Source organism: Ceratotherium simum, chromosome 10 (genome assembly GCF_057802395.1).
Source record: "Ceratotherium simum simum isolate JZ-2026a chromosome 10, ASM5780239v1, whole genome shotgun sequence".
Taxonomy (NCBI): domain Eukaryota; kingdom Metazoa; phylum Chordata; class Mammalia; order Perissodactyla; family Rhinocerotidae; genus Ceratotherium; species Ceratotherium simum.
In genome coordinates this window covers 35100146-35116085 of record NC_141909.1, presented here as the reverse complement: position 1 = coordinate 35116085, position 15940 = coordinate 35100146, and the positions used below count along the sequence as shown (strand labels likewise).

At 34.1% G+C, this 15940-nt stretch overlaps 1 protein-coding gene across 2 annotated transcripts in view; it reads left to right on the top strand.

The window, feature by feature from the left end:
* Positions 1–15940, top strand: part of PIBF1 (progesterone immunomodulatory binding factor 1) — a 198936-nt gene that overhangs the window by 160028 nt on the left and 22968 nt on the right. Inside the window, exon 16 of one of the 2 annotated variants that reach the window (XM_004423075.3) lies at positions 5474–5558. The exons of the other annotated variant lie outside the window; for it this stretch is intronic. Within the exon in view, the coding sequence (XP_004423132.1) occupies positions 5474–5558 (85 nt within the window). The remainder of the gene's footprint in view (positions 1–5473; positions 5559–15940) is intronic. 2 annotated transcript variants of the gene reach the window in all.

The following is a 15940-nucleotide window of genomic DNA, read 5'->3' as shown; positions in this document are numbered from 1 at the left end:
TGTAAGTAAAATCCTTTCAGTTCCTTAGATTGAAATTGTTTTCTTACATGACACCCTATCCAAAAGACTTGCTCCATTTAATAATCATTCAAATTCTTACCTGTTCATCTATATGATTATTTTAGTCTTTTTAAATTGCAGTAAAAAAAGGATGCTATGCATAAAGAAAAAGGTTTTAACTTGTGGAAGGTTGGTTAGTTGACTTAGTTGTTTTTAGATTTTAAGATTATTAGAATAAATTATTAGATAAATTATTAACCAATTCATAAATGTAGAAGCAGAGAATTAGATGGGAATGGAATTGTTAAATTAAAGAATTGGAAAACAAGAAGATAGTTACTAAATTCAGGTTTCCTAAGGTATATAACCAAAAATATAAAACTACTGGTAATTGACTGCAAAGTATGAGTGCTCTTTTTGATGAATCAGAATCATTATCTTCTCCTCTCATTTCTACTCCACCAAAATAATTGGTCCAGAACTTTACTCCTGAACTTAATTTTTTGATAATATAATAAAATAATTTTGAATCACCTTTATGCTTTAAATGTCAACATAAATAATAATTTATTTCTAGATTAATTTTAAGGTTAAAAATTGTATTTAGAATATACATAACCAGCATTAATAAATTAATTCAGTGAATTAATTAAGCAATTGTATAAATTGCTATTGGGGCAATAGAAATTGTCTCATCATTCACTGGGTACTTGGTTATCTTAGGGAATTGATGAAAAACCCCCAATAGAACTTTTCCTTCCTATATTACAGTATACATTTTTGTTATATTTGAAGTTTTGTATAGAGTCTTGTTTTACCTTTATAATCTTGGAGTGGGTCTATATAAAAGGCCTATGGAAAAAATTACCTCTTTCACAGTTACCTTCAAATAAATTTATTTGAATATTTATTTTACTAAGAATTTAAATAGCTAAAAATGTTTAATATAGAGAAAAATATTAGCTAGCTATAGGAGAAAATTATAAAGATGAACAAATTCAGCCCTAGAGAAATGAAGCAACTTGTCATCTAAGAACATAACAGTTTTGCGGTAGGACCCAAACTTGAATCCAGACCTTTCTGCTTTCTAATTCTGTACTCTTAACCATTATGTTATACTGCCTCCCTATGTTCTTTTCTGAATAAGGGATAATTTTTCATTAACTAATATTATTAGAGAAGAGAAGCGAAAAAAAAGTGTAGAATAGTGGTTAAAAGTAGGACTTTAATGAGTTGATAATTGTTGAAGCTGGATGACAGATACATGGGGGTTATTTATATTTTCTCTCTTCTTTTGAAATATTCAATAATAAAGTTTTTTTAGAAAACAGATTTTAAAAGGGAGTACAGGTTCAATAGATAGGTTGCATGGCTTCAAATCCAGCTCAGTACTTAGTTTTGAATTCGAGCAAGTCAGTTAAACTCTCTAAACCTCCATTGTCCAATAGAACTTTCTGGAATGATAAAAATATTCCATATCTGCAATGTCCAGTATGGTAACCACTAGCCACATGTGGCTTTTGAGCATCTGAAATATGCTTACTATTACTGAGGAACTAAATTTTTAATTTTATTTAAATTAATTTTAATTTCCACTTGTGGCTGGCTAATGGCTGTGATATTGGATAGTATAGCCAGTTTTCTCATCTGTGAAATGAGAGTGATACTAACAGTACGTAATTCATATGGTTATTCTGAGCATTAAATGATATAATCTTTGTACTATATATAGCACTGTATACACACATTATAAATGCTCTATAAATGTTTGCTATTATTAGTATTTATCTTACATTTAATAAATTTTTATGTTGAAAATAATCTTAAAAATGAGAAATAACATTTCTCGAAATATGTTGAATTTTGACAAAAATTAGGCCTCCGTTAATAACAGCAACAGAATCATAAAAACTATGCCAGTTATGGAATTAACTACAAAAAATATTTTTTGTGCTAAACATTTGAGTCCTTTAAGGCTGTCTGTGTTTCATAAATTTATTGCCTAATGTTTTAGTAGATTCAGAACTGATGTTTCACGAATATGAAATCTTGCTCCTAGGTAAAGCTACTACCTCCTAATGTGAAAAATTAAGATGCTTTCATTAGTTTAATTATGGCCTTTGAGGTGCTGTCAAGGTACCCTGAGACATGAATGAAATGATGGGATACCATGAAAAACAGCCCAATCAACAAGTCAGATACTGTAGGATAGATCACAGTTCTATCTACCGTCGCCCTACTCTGAACTGATGACATTTCAAATGTAGTGGAATTATCCTGGGCTTTGAATACATGTCAGCCTGGTTTCACTTCTCGTGGTAAAGTGTCTGTAAAATATAGATATTAATATGAACATCAAGGGGTAGTTGTGAAAATTAAATGAAGTAACATATATAAAGCTGCTGGCACATGGGAGAAACTTGGTAAATATTACTTCCCTTCCTCTTGTCCTTCATTAATTCGAAATTTAAACATTAGATGACCCATCCAAAAAGATTACTAAGTGATTATGTTCCTTGAAAATTCCTATTTCTCTTTGCTGGGTGTTGATTTTAATTGTAAAGAATATTTACATTAATTGATTATTTTTTAAATGTTTCTCTAGCTTATACAATAAAAGCTCTTTACAGAATGAATAATTTTATCATTTTCTTAGAAAATAAAACAATACCACTATACCACACCTACAACTTGCAATTTAACTATTTATACAGTATATGCAATGTCTAGAAAGCTTAGAGTAAATATGCACTAAGATGAAATCGCTATAAACATGTTAAAAGCTAACATTTGAGATATCACTATTAATTACTTTAAATTTCCATATCATTAAAGTAATAATCTGTTTTAAAAGTACTGCTGTTAACTCTCCTCCACCAAGCCACAAGAGAGAGTCTGGGTTATATAGTTTGACCTATAGTTCAGAACCAAAGGAAGCATGGAAAGGGAATAATTAGCATAAATTTTCTTTCCCTGTTGTCAGTTCTCCGTTTATTTGTAACTAGTAGTTTAAGAAGAAAAGACAACTTAGCCTTGTAATGCTAAGCCAGGTTATATTGATCCAGGAAGTTAAGGAACAATGTATCAGGAATATGTTTTCATATAGCAGGTAAAACAGAGCCATAAACATGAATTTCTGAGTAATAATTAACAGTGAATTGAACAATTATGGGTGTAATATACCATTCACGATAGATGTGCTTATGAGGAGATTTGTTTTGTAGTTACTTTATGAGTCACACGTAGAAGCTTTGTACTTTTAAAGGTAAGTTTCCACTGTTACGAAATGTGTCTTATGGAGACTAAACTTCTATTGAGTAATTACATATACTGGAAGAACACAGAGTATAAAAATCATCATATTCAGTTTTAGTGACCCACCTGGTGGTCTCCCTTGTGGTTTAAAAGTGTATTATAGAGAAATCTAAGACTTTGAAAACGTATACCCAAGTATTGTCTGTGGAGTCTGGACTGTTTGTGATAAACCGACGTCTTTAAGATAGAATAGAATTGCTCTGTAAAACCAGTTCATCCACCCACCTTTTATTCCATGTTATCTGGTTATTTTTGCTATTTAAATATGGAATATTTACTTTATTCTGGAAAAAAATTAAACACTACATATAAAGCATTACTAACAAATTATCCAGTCAAAATCCTTTAATTACATCAACGTTCCATTCCTATTACACTACATTTTATTTAATGGGCCAATTGGTATTGGAGAGTGTGTGTGTGTGTGTGTGTGTGTGTGTGTGTGCATGCATGTATGTACTGCCCATGAGTGTATGTTAATGTACTGTGTGTATGTGTGTACCTGTATATGAACATTAACACATATCTGTTCCTGGAAAATACCTATTCCTATTTACTGGGTGTTTATTTTAATTTTGAAAAATATTTTCAAAGTGATTCTAGCTAAAGATAAATTAGAATTCTACAGTTACAGAATCATCTGATCTTTACCACAGTTTGGAGGACTCTGACAGAACACAGCACTCAATTCCCTTTATATCATTTAGTTCTTTTCAACTCTGTGGCTCAGTAACATCTCTGATGCCTAACTCCAAAAGTTAATTTGTTTTTCTACTGAGCTTCTTACCTTTATTGACATTTAATTACTGTTTTCCTCTGATGCCTGCTTTTCATCTAAATTGGTCATACTCTATAGCATTTATGTAGAGTTATATGTGTTCAGTGCTTTATATAATCTTTCATTAGATAATTTGCATATCCATTTGACATACCTGATTGTTATTTTCTACTTTTACAGATGTGAAATCAGAGGTTTAGTGGGGTAGTGTGTGTTGTGCTTTATACCACACAGTTGAGTCAGTGGCACAGTTGGAAACAAGTCAAAATTGCATCTAGTCTTTTCTTCTCAGAGGACAAACTATGATGCTTCCTTGGGGAAATTCTCAATACCAGGAAAGAGGAGAATGTGAGCTTTTTCCTCTTGAGTCCTTGGAATTACCAGTTCTTCCAGAATACCTACTAATATCCCTTGAATTTGAAAAAAATTATGCCTAACATTTTAAAAATTGGTGGCTTACCATTTTCTTAAAGTATAACTTAAACATCTTGCCTATTCAGCAAAACAATTCTCATTAATTTTACCATCACAGAGTTTGTTTTGACATTTAAGGAATTATGTTGCTTCAATTCATTGCTGCTTTTCTTAATTCTTATTGTAGTGCTGGTTGAGTAGATTCCTTCCAGGGGCTTTCAAAGAATATTTCATTTAATGGTTCAAATTAATTTTTATATGCTGAATAATAAAACTCCAGACAGTGTAAGAAAGGCCTGAAATATTTACCTTTGAAAATATTAGTATGTCCTTACAATTAGGCTTCTCACCCCTTCCTATGAAAAAATAGGTCATATCAAAGGGAAATTCACAATGCAGACTTAGAAACTAAAGAATGAACTAAGAATTTGGAGACAAAAGTTGTTTTCCCAAATTCACTGCAGACTAAATATCTGATTCATTTATCTAACTCAATTATATACCTGATAATTTAGTATGTGGTAAATTATAAAATACTACTTTCAAGTTTTAAGGGTAAATGTTTTAATTTGACTTCCAGTGTCTTGAGTTTTAATATTTTGCCCATACATACTTTTACCTTTTATATAATAAGTCCCACTTCATCTTTTTACATTTCAGGAGTAAACAGTCATCCTTGAAACGCTAATTTTATGTCCCCACTAGGTAGGAAAGTATTCTTAGAAAGCATCTCAGTTGCATTGTCAAATGATTATTAAAAGAAAAAGTCTTCTTACAAAATAGCTAGGCTATTCATTAAATCAAACATTACAGTGGCTGGTCTAATATCTTTATGGACCATAAATTTAATTTATCTTTAATTCATATCATCAGATTCGTCTTTAGTCTTTTGCTGTTTACTATTTATTAATTAAATTTACACCAATATGATGACTTTTTAAAAACTTGGTGGGTTTTTTTTTTCAGCAATTTAAATAAAGAAAAGTCAGCTTTACTACAGATGAAGAATCAAATGGCATTAGATTTAGAACAACTTCTAAATCATCGTGAGGTACTTTTTCCATTTTATGATAATTTTTACCACTTTAGGCTTTTTCAGAGTCCATGTCGGGTTAAGATTATTGGATCCCAGTTGTCTGTGTTTATTACTGACTTCTCCATTTGTGTCTTACTGTGACCTGACCCTTTATATTCAACTTATGATATACTTTATTCTTTATTAATTAATTATACTTTATGCTTTGGGTTAATTCTTATGCCTGGAATGCCCCTTCTTGTTGACTCCTTGTTGCCTTGTTCATATCTCTGTCATTGAATTTCCGCATTATTTACTAATTATTTGTTTTATCTCTTTCTCTCACGAGACAGTAAATTTCTTTAGTGTACCTCTGTCTTATTCATCATTGTATGCCTGTGCCTAACGGATATTTGTGTTGAACTTTAAAGTTCATAAAGTACTTTTTTCCATTTGTTCATCACCAAAAATCTTTTAGAATTAATATAATTCCCATTTTATAAGAGGAGAAATGAGTTTTAAGTGGCTTACCCAAAGCCAGTTAGTAACTAAGAGATAACTCCAGTTTTTTTCTTGTTTTTTAAGTCAAATTCATTGAAGTACAATATGCATGTGGTAAATTTCACCCTTTTTGGCGTACATTTCTGTTATTTTTGACAACACACACAGTTTAACCATCACCACGTTGATATATAAAATAGTTTCATCACCCCAAAAATTCCCTCATGCCCCCTTTGTATTGACCCTTTTTTCCAACTCTGGTCCTAGCAACCACTGATCTGTTTTTATCCCTGTAGTTTTGCCTTTTCCAACAAAAGGCATTATCCTTTTCCAGAATGTCATATAAATGGAATGAATCAGTATTAGTCTTTTCAGTCTGGCTTTTTTCATTTACCATAAAAAAGATTCATCCATGTTGTTGCAAATATTAGTTATTTATTCTTTTTTATTGCTGAGTAATATTTCATTGTATGGATATACCAGAGTTTGTTAATCCATTTACCAGTTGATGGAATTTGAGTTGTTTCCATTTGGGGCATCTATAAATGAAGCTGCTATAAACTGTCGTGTATGTGTTTTTGTGTAAATATATTTCCTTTTCTCTTGGTAAATACCCAGGAGCAGGATTGCTGGGTCCTATGGAAAGTGTTTCTTTAACTTTATAAAAAACTGTCACACTACTTTCCAAAGTGACTGTACCTTTTGCATTCTCACCAGCAATGAATGAGTGTTCCAGTTGCTCTGCATCCTCGCCAGCAGTTGGTATTGTGAAGCCTAGTTTTTTAATCCATTGCATTTTTTCCACTGAACTGTCACTGCCTTAGCCATAAGCCATGTTTTTACCACTTTGTTATCCTAACAGCGAAAGAAATGCTCAAAACAGATCGTTGGTTTATGAGTATCCTGAAGACACTGTTGCCTGAGAAAGATATACCAAGTATTTGGGAAGAAATTGTTGAAAGGATATTACTGATAGAGATATACTGGAGAATATTACTGGAAACAGTTCAAAGTTTCATTTCTTAGAAATGGTGTCAAGGGAATTGGAGGGCTGTCTCTGTCTTAGAAATGGCCTTTGGTGTGATTTCTTTTATTTTTTTTTTTCTTATATAATTATTTATTTATTTATTTATTTTTTCCCCCAAAGCCCCAGTAGATAGTTGTATGTCATAGCTGCACATCCTTCTAATTGCTGTATGTGGGACACGGCTGAGGCCGGAGAAGCGGTGCGTTGGTGCGTGCCCAGGATCCGAACCCGGGCTGCCAGCAGCAGAGCGCCCGCACTTAACCGCTAAGCCACTGGGCCGGCCCTGGAGTGAGTTCTTTTAAAGGTGTATTTTATATGGTGGATGAAAGGGATATGAAGGTGTCCCTGGACTAAATTTTAGAGACGACTTTTAGGTAGATAAGTAGCCTTAACAACAGGTTACAGACTCGGAAAAGCTTCTCTGAAGGTATTTATTCTTTTTTTCTGACTTCCAACATTTGAGGCCTTATCTACTATCACTTATGTCCTAGGATGCTGCCTCAAATAATTGTTTCTTCACTGTTGAAGCCTGATTCATTCACTATGTGGATTTTCACAAATGTTTTTAAAATTGAATATTTAAGAAATAGTAGCTACAGATGCCCATTCAGTCACACCAACTACTTTTTTAAAATAAGACTGCATAACAAGTATTTTTTCAGAATGGCTATTCTCATTTGATTTTAGAGGATTATACTAGACTCTGAAAAATATAGCAACTTTGTGTGTTTTGTACATCATACTTCGAATCACATTGTTCATGAGTCCAAATAAAACCTAAATTTAATGAAAATTAAATACTAGTAAGATGAAACTGCTATTGCATGGCATCAGTGAAATTTCTCATGGATGCATATCTAATTAAATAATTTTCAATAAATTTTTATGCATTTGGTAATATCTCTCCATTTTGGCAATTATATTTTAATAATCCAGCATTGTGACTTTTCTTAATGGCAAGCATATAAAGAAAAGTAGCTTTTTTTCTTTTCAAAGTAAGTAAAAATTAAAGTTTAATAAAACAAATCTGATACAAGTGTTTAAGCTTTTTCTAAGAAACAGTTTAATATCCACTTGCATAGAGTGTGCAGATGCAAAAGAAACTTTTGCAAACTGCTTATGTGGAAAGAGAACAGCTGGTGACCATGGAAATGCTTGACCATGCACTTGAACATTTACCTGATGAAATAGAGTCTGCAGCCTTGATTTATTCATTTTATGGCTCTGAGGGTCAAGTGCTCAGAATAGCCAATAAATAACAGTTTGATAAGAATAACTGATAAATATAATTTTTTGAAAGTGAAAATTAAGACTAAGTGAAGGGCTAAGACTAAGTGAAGCCAGCAAAGCACCTAGGGCACAAAATGTAGGCGGTGCCCACTTGCAGAGGACTGTACTGCTCAGCGTCAGCACCCCAGTCAGGACCCTGGCTGGGAAAGTGATCTAATGTGAGTCACTGCTTTAATCAGCTAAATTTTCTCGGTTTAAATTCATAATTCATAAAGAGATCAAATGAACCTTTTTAAGTTTTTCCGTTTCTTTTTGCACTGGACAACTCTAGCTCTAACTTTTTTAATCAGTGTCACTTAGTTCTGTATGACTGTATGTGGTCATGTAATATGAAATGAGATCACCAACTCATTTGTTATCAAGTATGTGTTAGGTGAAAAAAGAATACAAGTGGGCTAATTCTAGGTTGACAATTCTAGGACATTTGGGGCATGGCCACAAAGGGTTTTTATTTTCAATATTAGTGTTAGCTCAAAATTATTAGCTTAAAAGTAACTCCTCTCATGTTAGGAGTTCAGTTGTGGTCTAAAGATTTCTAGAAATGATAAAATCAATATTGGACTCTTACTCTATAAATTTTTAGCATTTATACATTCAAAAAGTGGTTGTGTGTAATTGGCATTATGAGTGGTGTATCAGGTAATTTTTATTCTCAACTACAGAAAATGTGTTAATCTAATAAAAAATATTAAAATATGAAGAGAGGGTGAGTAATGGAGAAAAATAGCATTTTTTAGGTTGCCTTTTTAGACCATAAAGCTCAACTGGGATGGGTAAATATATTAGGTTAAAGGATCTGCACAATAAATACTAATTAAAGGATATGATCATAAATTGAATTGAGATCTCTTACCTGTCCACACCTCTCCATTCTGAATTCTCCAAATTCTGTCCCTGTATTCAGTGAAACATTCATAAAGCAGAGTTAGAGGGAGGGAACAAAATATCCCTCCTCACAACATTCCTTCTTAAGGCACGGTTTAATGCCATGCTCTGTGCCTTTATAGAAGATCAAAACAGAATCTAGTGTCATCTCTTTTTGTTTTGTGAAATTACTTAAGGCAATCTAAGTACGTCCATTTATATTACATAATTTAGTCTTTACTACAGTCTACTGAGATAAATGTCATTGTCCCCACTTTTACAGATGAAACTAAAGCTGATAAGAGTTAAGTAACTGAACCATGATTACATACTTACTGTCAAGACTAAAAGTAAATGCTTTTATTTTCCTGAAACAAAAGCTTATGATCTTTCTCCGTAGTCCCATTTAGACAAAAATCTCATGGTGAATTACTGCTTGCATTAGTTCCAGGAAAATTTTTGCCTCTGTAGATGAAGTTATATCCTTCTTTCTTTTTGTCAGAAAGGGAAAATGATGTAATTTAATGTGTTTCCTTTTTGTCTTAGTTGCCAGAAAACTCAGAACTGAGTATCTTATCCAAGTGTTATAATCTCTTTTTTTTTGTCTTTTACTTTTGATGCCTCAGAATAACTTTGTCTATTTTCTTGTGGGCTGTAATACTTCTTACCCTTAAATGTTTTTGGGGGGTTTTTTTTTGGTGAGGAAGGTTGGCCTTGAGCTAACATCAGTTGCCAGTCTTCTTTTTGCTTGAGGAAGTTTGGCCCTGAGCTAACATCTGTGCCAGTTTTCCTCTATTTTGTACATGGAACACCACCTCAGCATGGCTTGATGAGTGGTGTGTAGGTCCACGCCCAGGATCCGAACCCACGAACCCTGGGCCACCAAAGCGGAGTACACAAACTTAACCACTAGACCACCAGGCCAGCCCCATCCTTAAATGTCTTCATGTATACTAAGACCTGTTAGGTGTAAAAATATAAAATATAAAAAGTATAAACCTTAAATAATTAGGTAAAAAAAAAGATAAAGGAAAAGATCAACTGGTAGGATCTCACTCTTGGGTAACAGTAGCAAGGCTTCAAATTAAACAGTTTGGATATAAGAAATGTGATTCTATAGAATGGCTTCTTTCTTATTGAGCATATCTCTCAGGGGTCTTTTTGAATGGTTTTCATTTTTCATCTATTTTTATTCATTCACATTTGCCTTAGTAAAACAAGATTTGTTGATCAACTTTGGAAATTCTAATTCTGCTTTTCTTTGTATATATATCATCATGTGTCTTTAGAATATAAGCTTTCAAGAGCAGGAAAAGTATCTTTAATCAGCCAAATGTTTGATGAAATACTGAGCATAATTTTAAGAAGCCGATATAAAAGCCCTTTTCTAATTTCTTTTGCAGTATTAAGCTCAGTGGTAAGAGCTCTACTTAGGAAACTATTCCAGTATTCCAGTGAGCAATGATGGTGTCTTGAGCTGGACTGGTGATTATGGTGTCCAACAAAAATGAACTAATTTGAAGTCTATTTAGAAAGCGGAATCATGGGGCTTGGTGATTGATTGGATTCAGGGAACAATTAAGAGAGGAGGAATGAGAATTGACGCCCAGCATTTTGGCTTGCGTCCTGCGTTTATGGTGGTGCTACAAAGAACATAGGAGGAATAGTTTTGGGGAAGAAAAGCTTAAGAAAATATCTAAGTGGATATATCCAGTAGAGAGTTAAAAATGTAGGCTCTGGAGCCCAAGAAAGAGAGCTTGTCTGAGGTAGATATTTGAGAGTCACAGCATGAAGATGGTGCTTTGCGTGGAAGTCGATTGAATGAACTAATAAAAATATATAGAGTAAGAACAGAAAAAGGCCTAGGACAGAGTCTTGAAGAGGACCAACATTTAAGGGATGGACAGAGGAAAAAGTGCTTACACAAAGAAGAGTGAGAAGCGACCAGGGAGATGGCAGGAACATCAGGAAGAGAACAGAGTCAGTGAAGCCCAGAAAGAACCTTTCAGAAGTGAGAAAGTTACCAGCAGTGGCATAGGCTGTCAAGAGGCCAGGTCAAACAAAGATAAAAATGAAAATGTCATTTGGATTTAACAAGATGCTAAAGCAGTTTCAGTGGAGTTAAAAGGCAGACTGCAGTGAATTGATGAGTGAGTAGAAGTTGAAAAGTGGTCATAGGAAAAATAGAAAACCCTTAAGATATTTAAATAAGAGAATATAGGATGATCAGGGAGGGGGCATGAGATCAAAGGCTTTTACCTCCCAAAGTTAGAGAGTATCTAGTTTAAATGGTGATAGGAAGAGATATTGAGACATTGAAAGTACAAAAGAGAGAGAATAATCAGTTGAGCCACAGTTTTGGGGAAGGAGGAGATCCAGAGCAAAGTGATGGAATTTAACTTGAGACAGCAGGGGCACCTTTTCCATTTTGAAGACAAATAAAGATTATGTTAAGGGCCGGCCTGTGGCTTAGCGGTTAAGTGCGCACGCTCCGCTACTGGCAGCCCGGGTTCGGATCCCGGGCGTGCACCGACGCACCGCTTCTCCGGCCATGCTGAGGCTGCGTCCCACATACAGCAACTAGAAGGATGTGCAACTATGACATACAACTATCTACTGGGGCTTTGGGGAAAAACAAAAAGGAGGAGGATTGGCAATAGATGTTAGCTCAGGGCTGATCTTCCTCAAGAAAAAAAAAAAAAAGATTATGTTAAGACAAAAGTAAGTTTGTAGGTTTAGAGGTAAGAATTTAGGCAGTTACCATCTAGTGGCTGTTCTCTGATGACAAGAGACATGATAGGTCAGAGTTTTGAGGAAAATAGAATTTTGAAATGGCTACATAGTAAATGAGCGGTGTACATTACAGAAACAAAATAATTGTCAAGTTGAAATGTCATACATTTAGAGTCGTACCATTCTATGTAATTTTTCTCTGGTAGCACTCAGCACGCTGTGTATATATGGAGAAGATGGACAGCTAGATTTATCTAGAATTACATTCTCCCTTCTGTATATGTGTATATACATGTTCAGCTCTCTTATTAAATTGTAAGCCTGGGATTACCTTCGTATTCCTTGCATCACTAGCATTTTGAAGTACTACGGAAAAAGTTAGCAGTCAGACAAGATGAGTTGATATCACAGCTCTGCTACTTAATAGCTATGGATTCTTGAGACAATAATTTAACCCCTCTAAACTCAGTTTTCTCATGTGTAAATAAAGGTAATATCTACTTTATAGGGTTGTATGGAAATTAAATAATGTAGTGACATTCCTGGCATGTAACAGTAACTCAAAATGAATGTCATTCCCCTCCCTCTTTCCCCTTGGTTTCAAGAGTCAGTTCAAATGTTTTCTATTGTTTGAAGCCTTCCCTAACTTGACAAAGAGAAACTTTTCCTTTTTTCTACTTCTTTCCCATAACTTTTAAAATATTTCTATTAATGTTCATATCTATGTGTTATAATTATGCACGTGTCTTGCCCAATAGAATGCTTAGTTCTTCTTCATATATTCGCCTTTAGCACAGTATTTAGCACGTAATAAGTAGTCAGTTGAATGTTTATTAAACTAATTATGGTCCTTTCCAGTCTTTAATAATAATTACACTAGAAGCTGTCAAATACAATAGTCAAAAAGAAAGCTTTAGAAACTAGCCTTTAATATGTCTTCATCCCCTTCCCTCAGAAAACAAAATTCACTCTGATAACTGATATCATTTTAACTGAAAAAGTACAGAAGCTCTCCTACACCCCAGAACAATTTCAGAGAACCATCTGAAAGTAGCCAATAGTGAGTCATATCTGAAAAGTTTGTCTAGAATAGAACTACTCTTAAAATCCTGGACATGGTAGCTGTGGACACAGCATCCTCTAGGGGTATCAGGCCTCTAAGGAATGATCTATTTGTGGAATAAAAGATATCTGTTTCTAAGAGCTGGGATTCTTCCACCCTTTCACTCAGTGCTTCTGCCAGTAATATCTCTCAAGGTCCACAGGTATTTCAGTTAGTATTTAACCAGAATTAACCACCCACTTCTTACTAAGTACCTAGAATGTGCAAAGCCCCACACTTGCCTGAATGTTGGACTAACTCCCATTATCCCAGATAACTTGCCTTTTACTGCAGTGTATGTCTCTTAACACAAAGAAAACAAACCCCGCAGTTAGCCAGGTTTCTTAAAAGTGAAGTCACGGTATAATTATCATTCTTTTATGGTATGTTTCTGTTCCAGGATTCCAACTTGTATGTTATTTGTGATTTCTCAGAAAGTTTCAGGGACATTTCAGCATCACAAGTGCCCCTTAGGCAATCCACTTCATAAAAGGGTTCAAACAAATTACATATTTCTATATGTGTGTCATTCTTTTTGGTTCATACTTAACTGTTTTGAAATTTTCTTAAGAATACCTTTTTACATGTTTTTCTTATCCACCTATGTAGTTAAATTTCACAGTAGCATGACTAAAAAGAAAAAAACACCGAGTGGTAAGTTAGTTTTTCTTTATTTTATTTTATTTTTTTTTAATAATTTTTTTTTTCCCCCAAAGCCCCAGTAGATAGTAGTATGTCATAGCTGCACATCCTTCTAGTTGCTGTATGTGGGACGCGGCCTCAGCATGGCCGGCTAAGCGGTGCGTTGGTGCGCGCCCAGGATCCAAACCCAGGCCACCAGCAGCGGAGCGCGCACACTTAACCGCTAAGCCATGGGGCCGGCACTAATTTTTCTTTAAATGAAAATACAATTATTTCTCAGATTCATATATTTCTCATCATAGTGGTGCTTTTTCAAGTTAAAATTTGTTTTTGAATTTGCTGGATGTAAATGAGTATTTTAAAGACAGACAATTATTATGGTAAAAACCCTAAACGTACGTACATTAAAGGTCATGTTTTACCTATAAAGTTTTAGAATGCTTATTTTTTTCAATATAAGGGTATGTGAATTCAGGTCTGAGGAAATTCAGGGGGTAAAATATTGCAAAAAATATTCATTGCAAATGTTGCATTTACATGTACTTTAAGTATGCCAGAACCAAACCTATTGTATAACAGTAATAATAATAATATCTTGGGCTTTTATAACTTCTTTCTACCAAAATGTTTAAAATGCTTTCAGATCAATTATGTTATACTACCATGCATAGGGATTGGTTGTAGATTGCTTTCAACCAAGTGTATCTGGCAATAAGGAATCAGAGAAAGGAAAAGTTTTAAATTATCCCCCTATAATGAGAGAGGTGGCCTATAGCTTATGCCTTCTAGAATTTGAAGGAATTAAGCTTTTCTTCAAAATAGGTACTTTTCAGTTAATAATAAGAATGTTTAATATTAGTTTATAGTTCTTTTTGCACTCATTTATTTCACTTAAGCCTCACACGAGCCCATGATGGTCTTATACCCATTTCACAGAAGCAGCAACTGAATCTCAGTTGTCCATTCTGTGGAATGTTAACTCTCCTCAATTTTGAGTTGCATAAAAGATACCTGGATTTCTTTTAGATTGTACTCTGTAGACCTCTATGTTTATGTGGACTTGTACAGAACTTAGTAGAACTAGGTCAAATTATTTTGATTTTCATAAGTGTTTTGTCATCTTCTTTAATCTTTTCATCGGCTTTAAAATTACAAATACCTTTGTTGTATCCTGCAAGTAAAACTCTGTCTTGTGTGAAGCAATATAATATCTCATCATAAAAATATTTTATCTATGTATATATGTCCTTTTAACTTTGTTCACATTACATTTTTGTATCTGTTATGTCATTTTCTCGTTTGTTTTTTTAAAGGATGAAATGTGTATTTTTCCCACCTTTTAGAAGTTTGGTATGTTTTCTTTTAAACAGTAAGTACACTTCTCTGACCTTTTTTTATCAGTAAGGAACAGGTAAATGACTTCTTGCTATCATTTCTGACCCTGTGTTTTTATGACTCTTAGAATTATAGCAGTTTATAACAAGCCAAACAATTCTAGGACATAGGAGACACGCCAAACAAACTGCAAAGCTGGAAAATAAGTTTCTGGAAATGTGTGGTAGCCAGGAGGGAATATTAACAATGATATGAGATAATTATGTTCATAATTCTGTTAGGGACCATATTGGCAGTATTTTGATATAAACTTAAGAAGTCATTGATCACATATCAAGGAGCTAACACTGAGAGAAGGCTGGGAATACAACATGGAGAAAGTGTAGTTACTGGAATGAGTGACACTCTAGAAACCAGTGCTCAAAATGGAGGATAGAGCTTAGGGTCTGAAGGTGATGATGGAAATCAGCAAGAATATGCACCAAAACCTATCAGATTATACTGAAATAGTAAAGGCCAGAAACTAGCCAGCAGCCAGATGAATACTGTTACTGAAGGGAAAGGTAGGCAGGAGAGGACGTGAATACCAGAAAGCAAAGGAGTCTGAAGTCCAAGGTACTATTCAGTAATCAGATGAGTTAAAGAGTCTGTGCAGACCAATCAGAACAGAATCAAGTTGCCCACACTTGTCTTAAGTCAACAAGGGCAGTAGATTTCAACTCGGGCCTACTTCAGTGTGTTAATACTAACTTCCTCTGCCTGGATCACTGTTGAGAATGACCTTAAGATTATATCCAAGTTCGGGAAAGAATATTTCGGGTGATTAGTTATGTCCCCTAGGCTATGACAGCATAGTTGTCTCTCATTCATGTAAACGCTGGAACTCTCACTAAGCTTTCAGTCAGAGATAAGGTATGGCTTCAA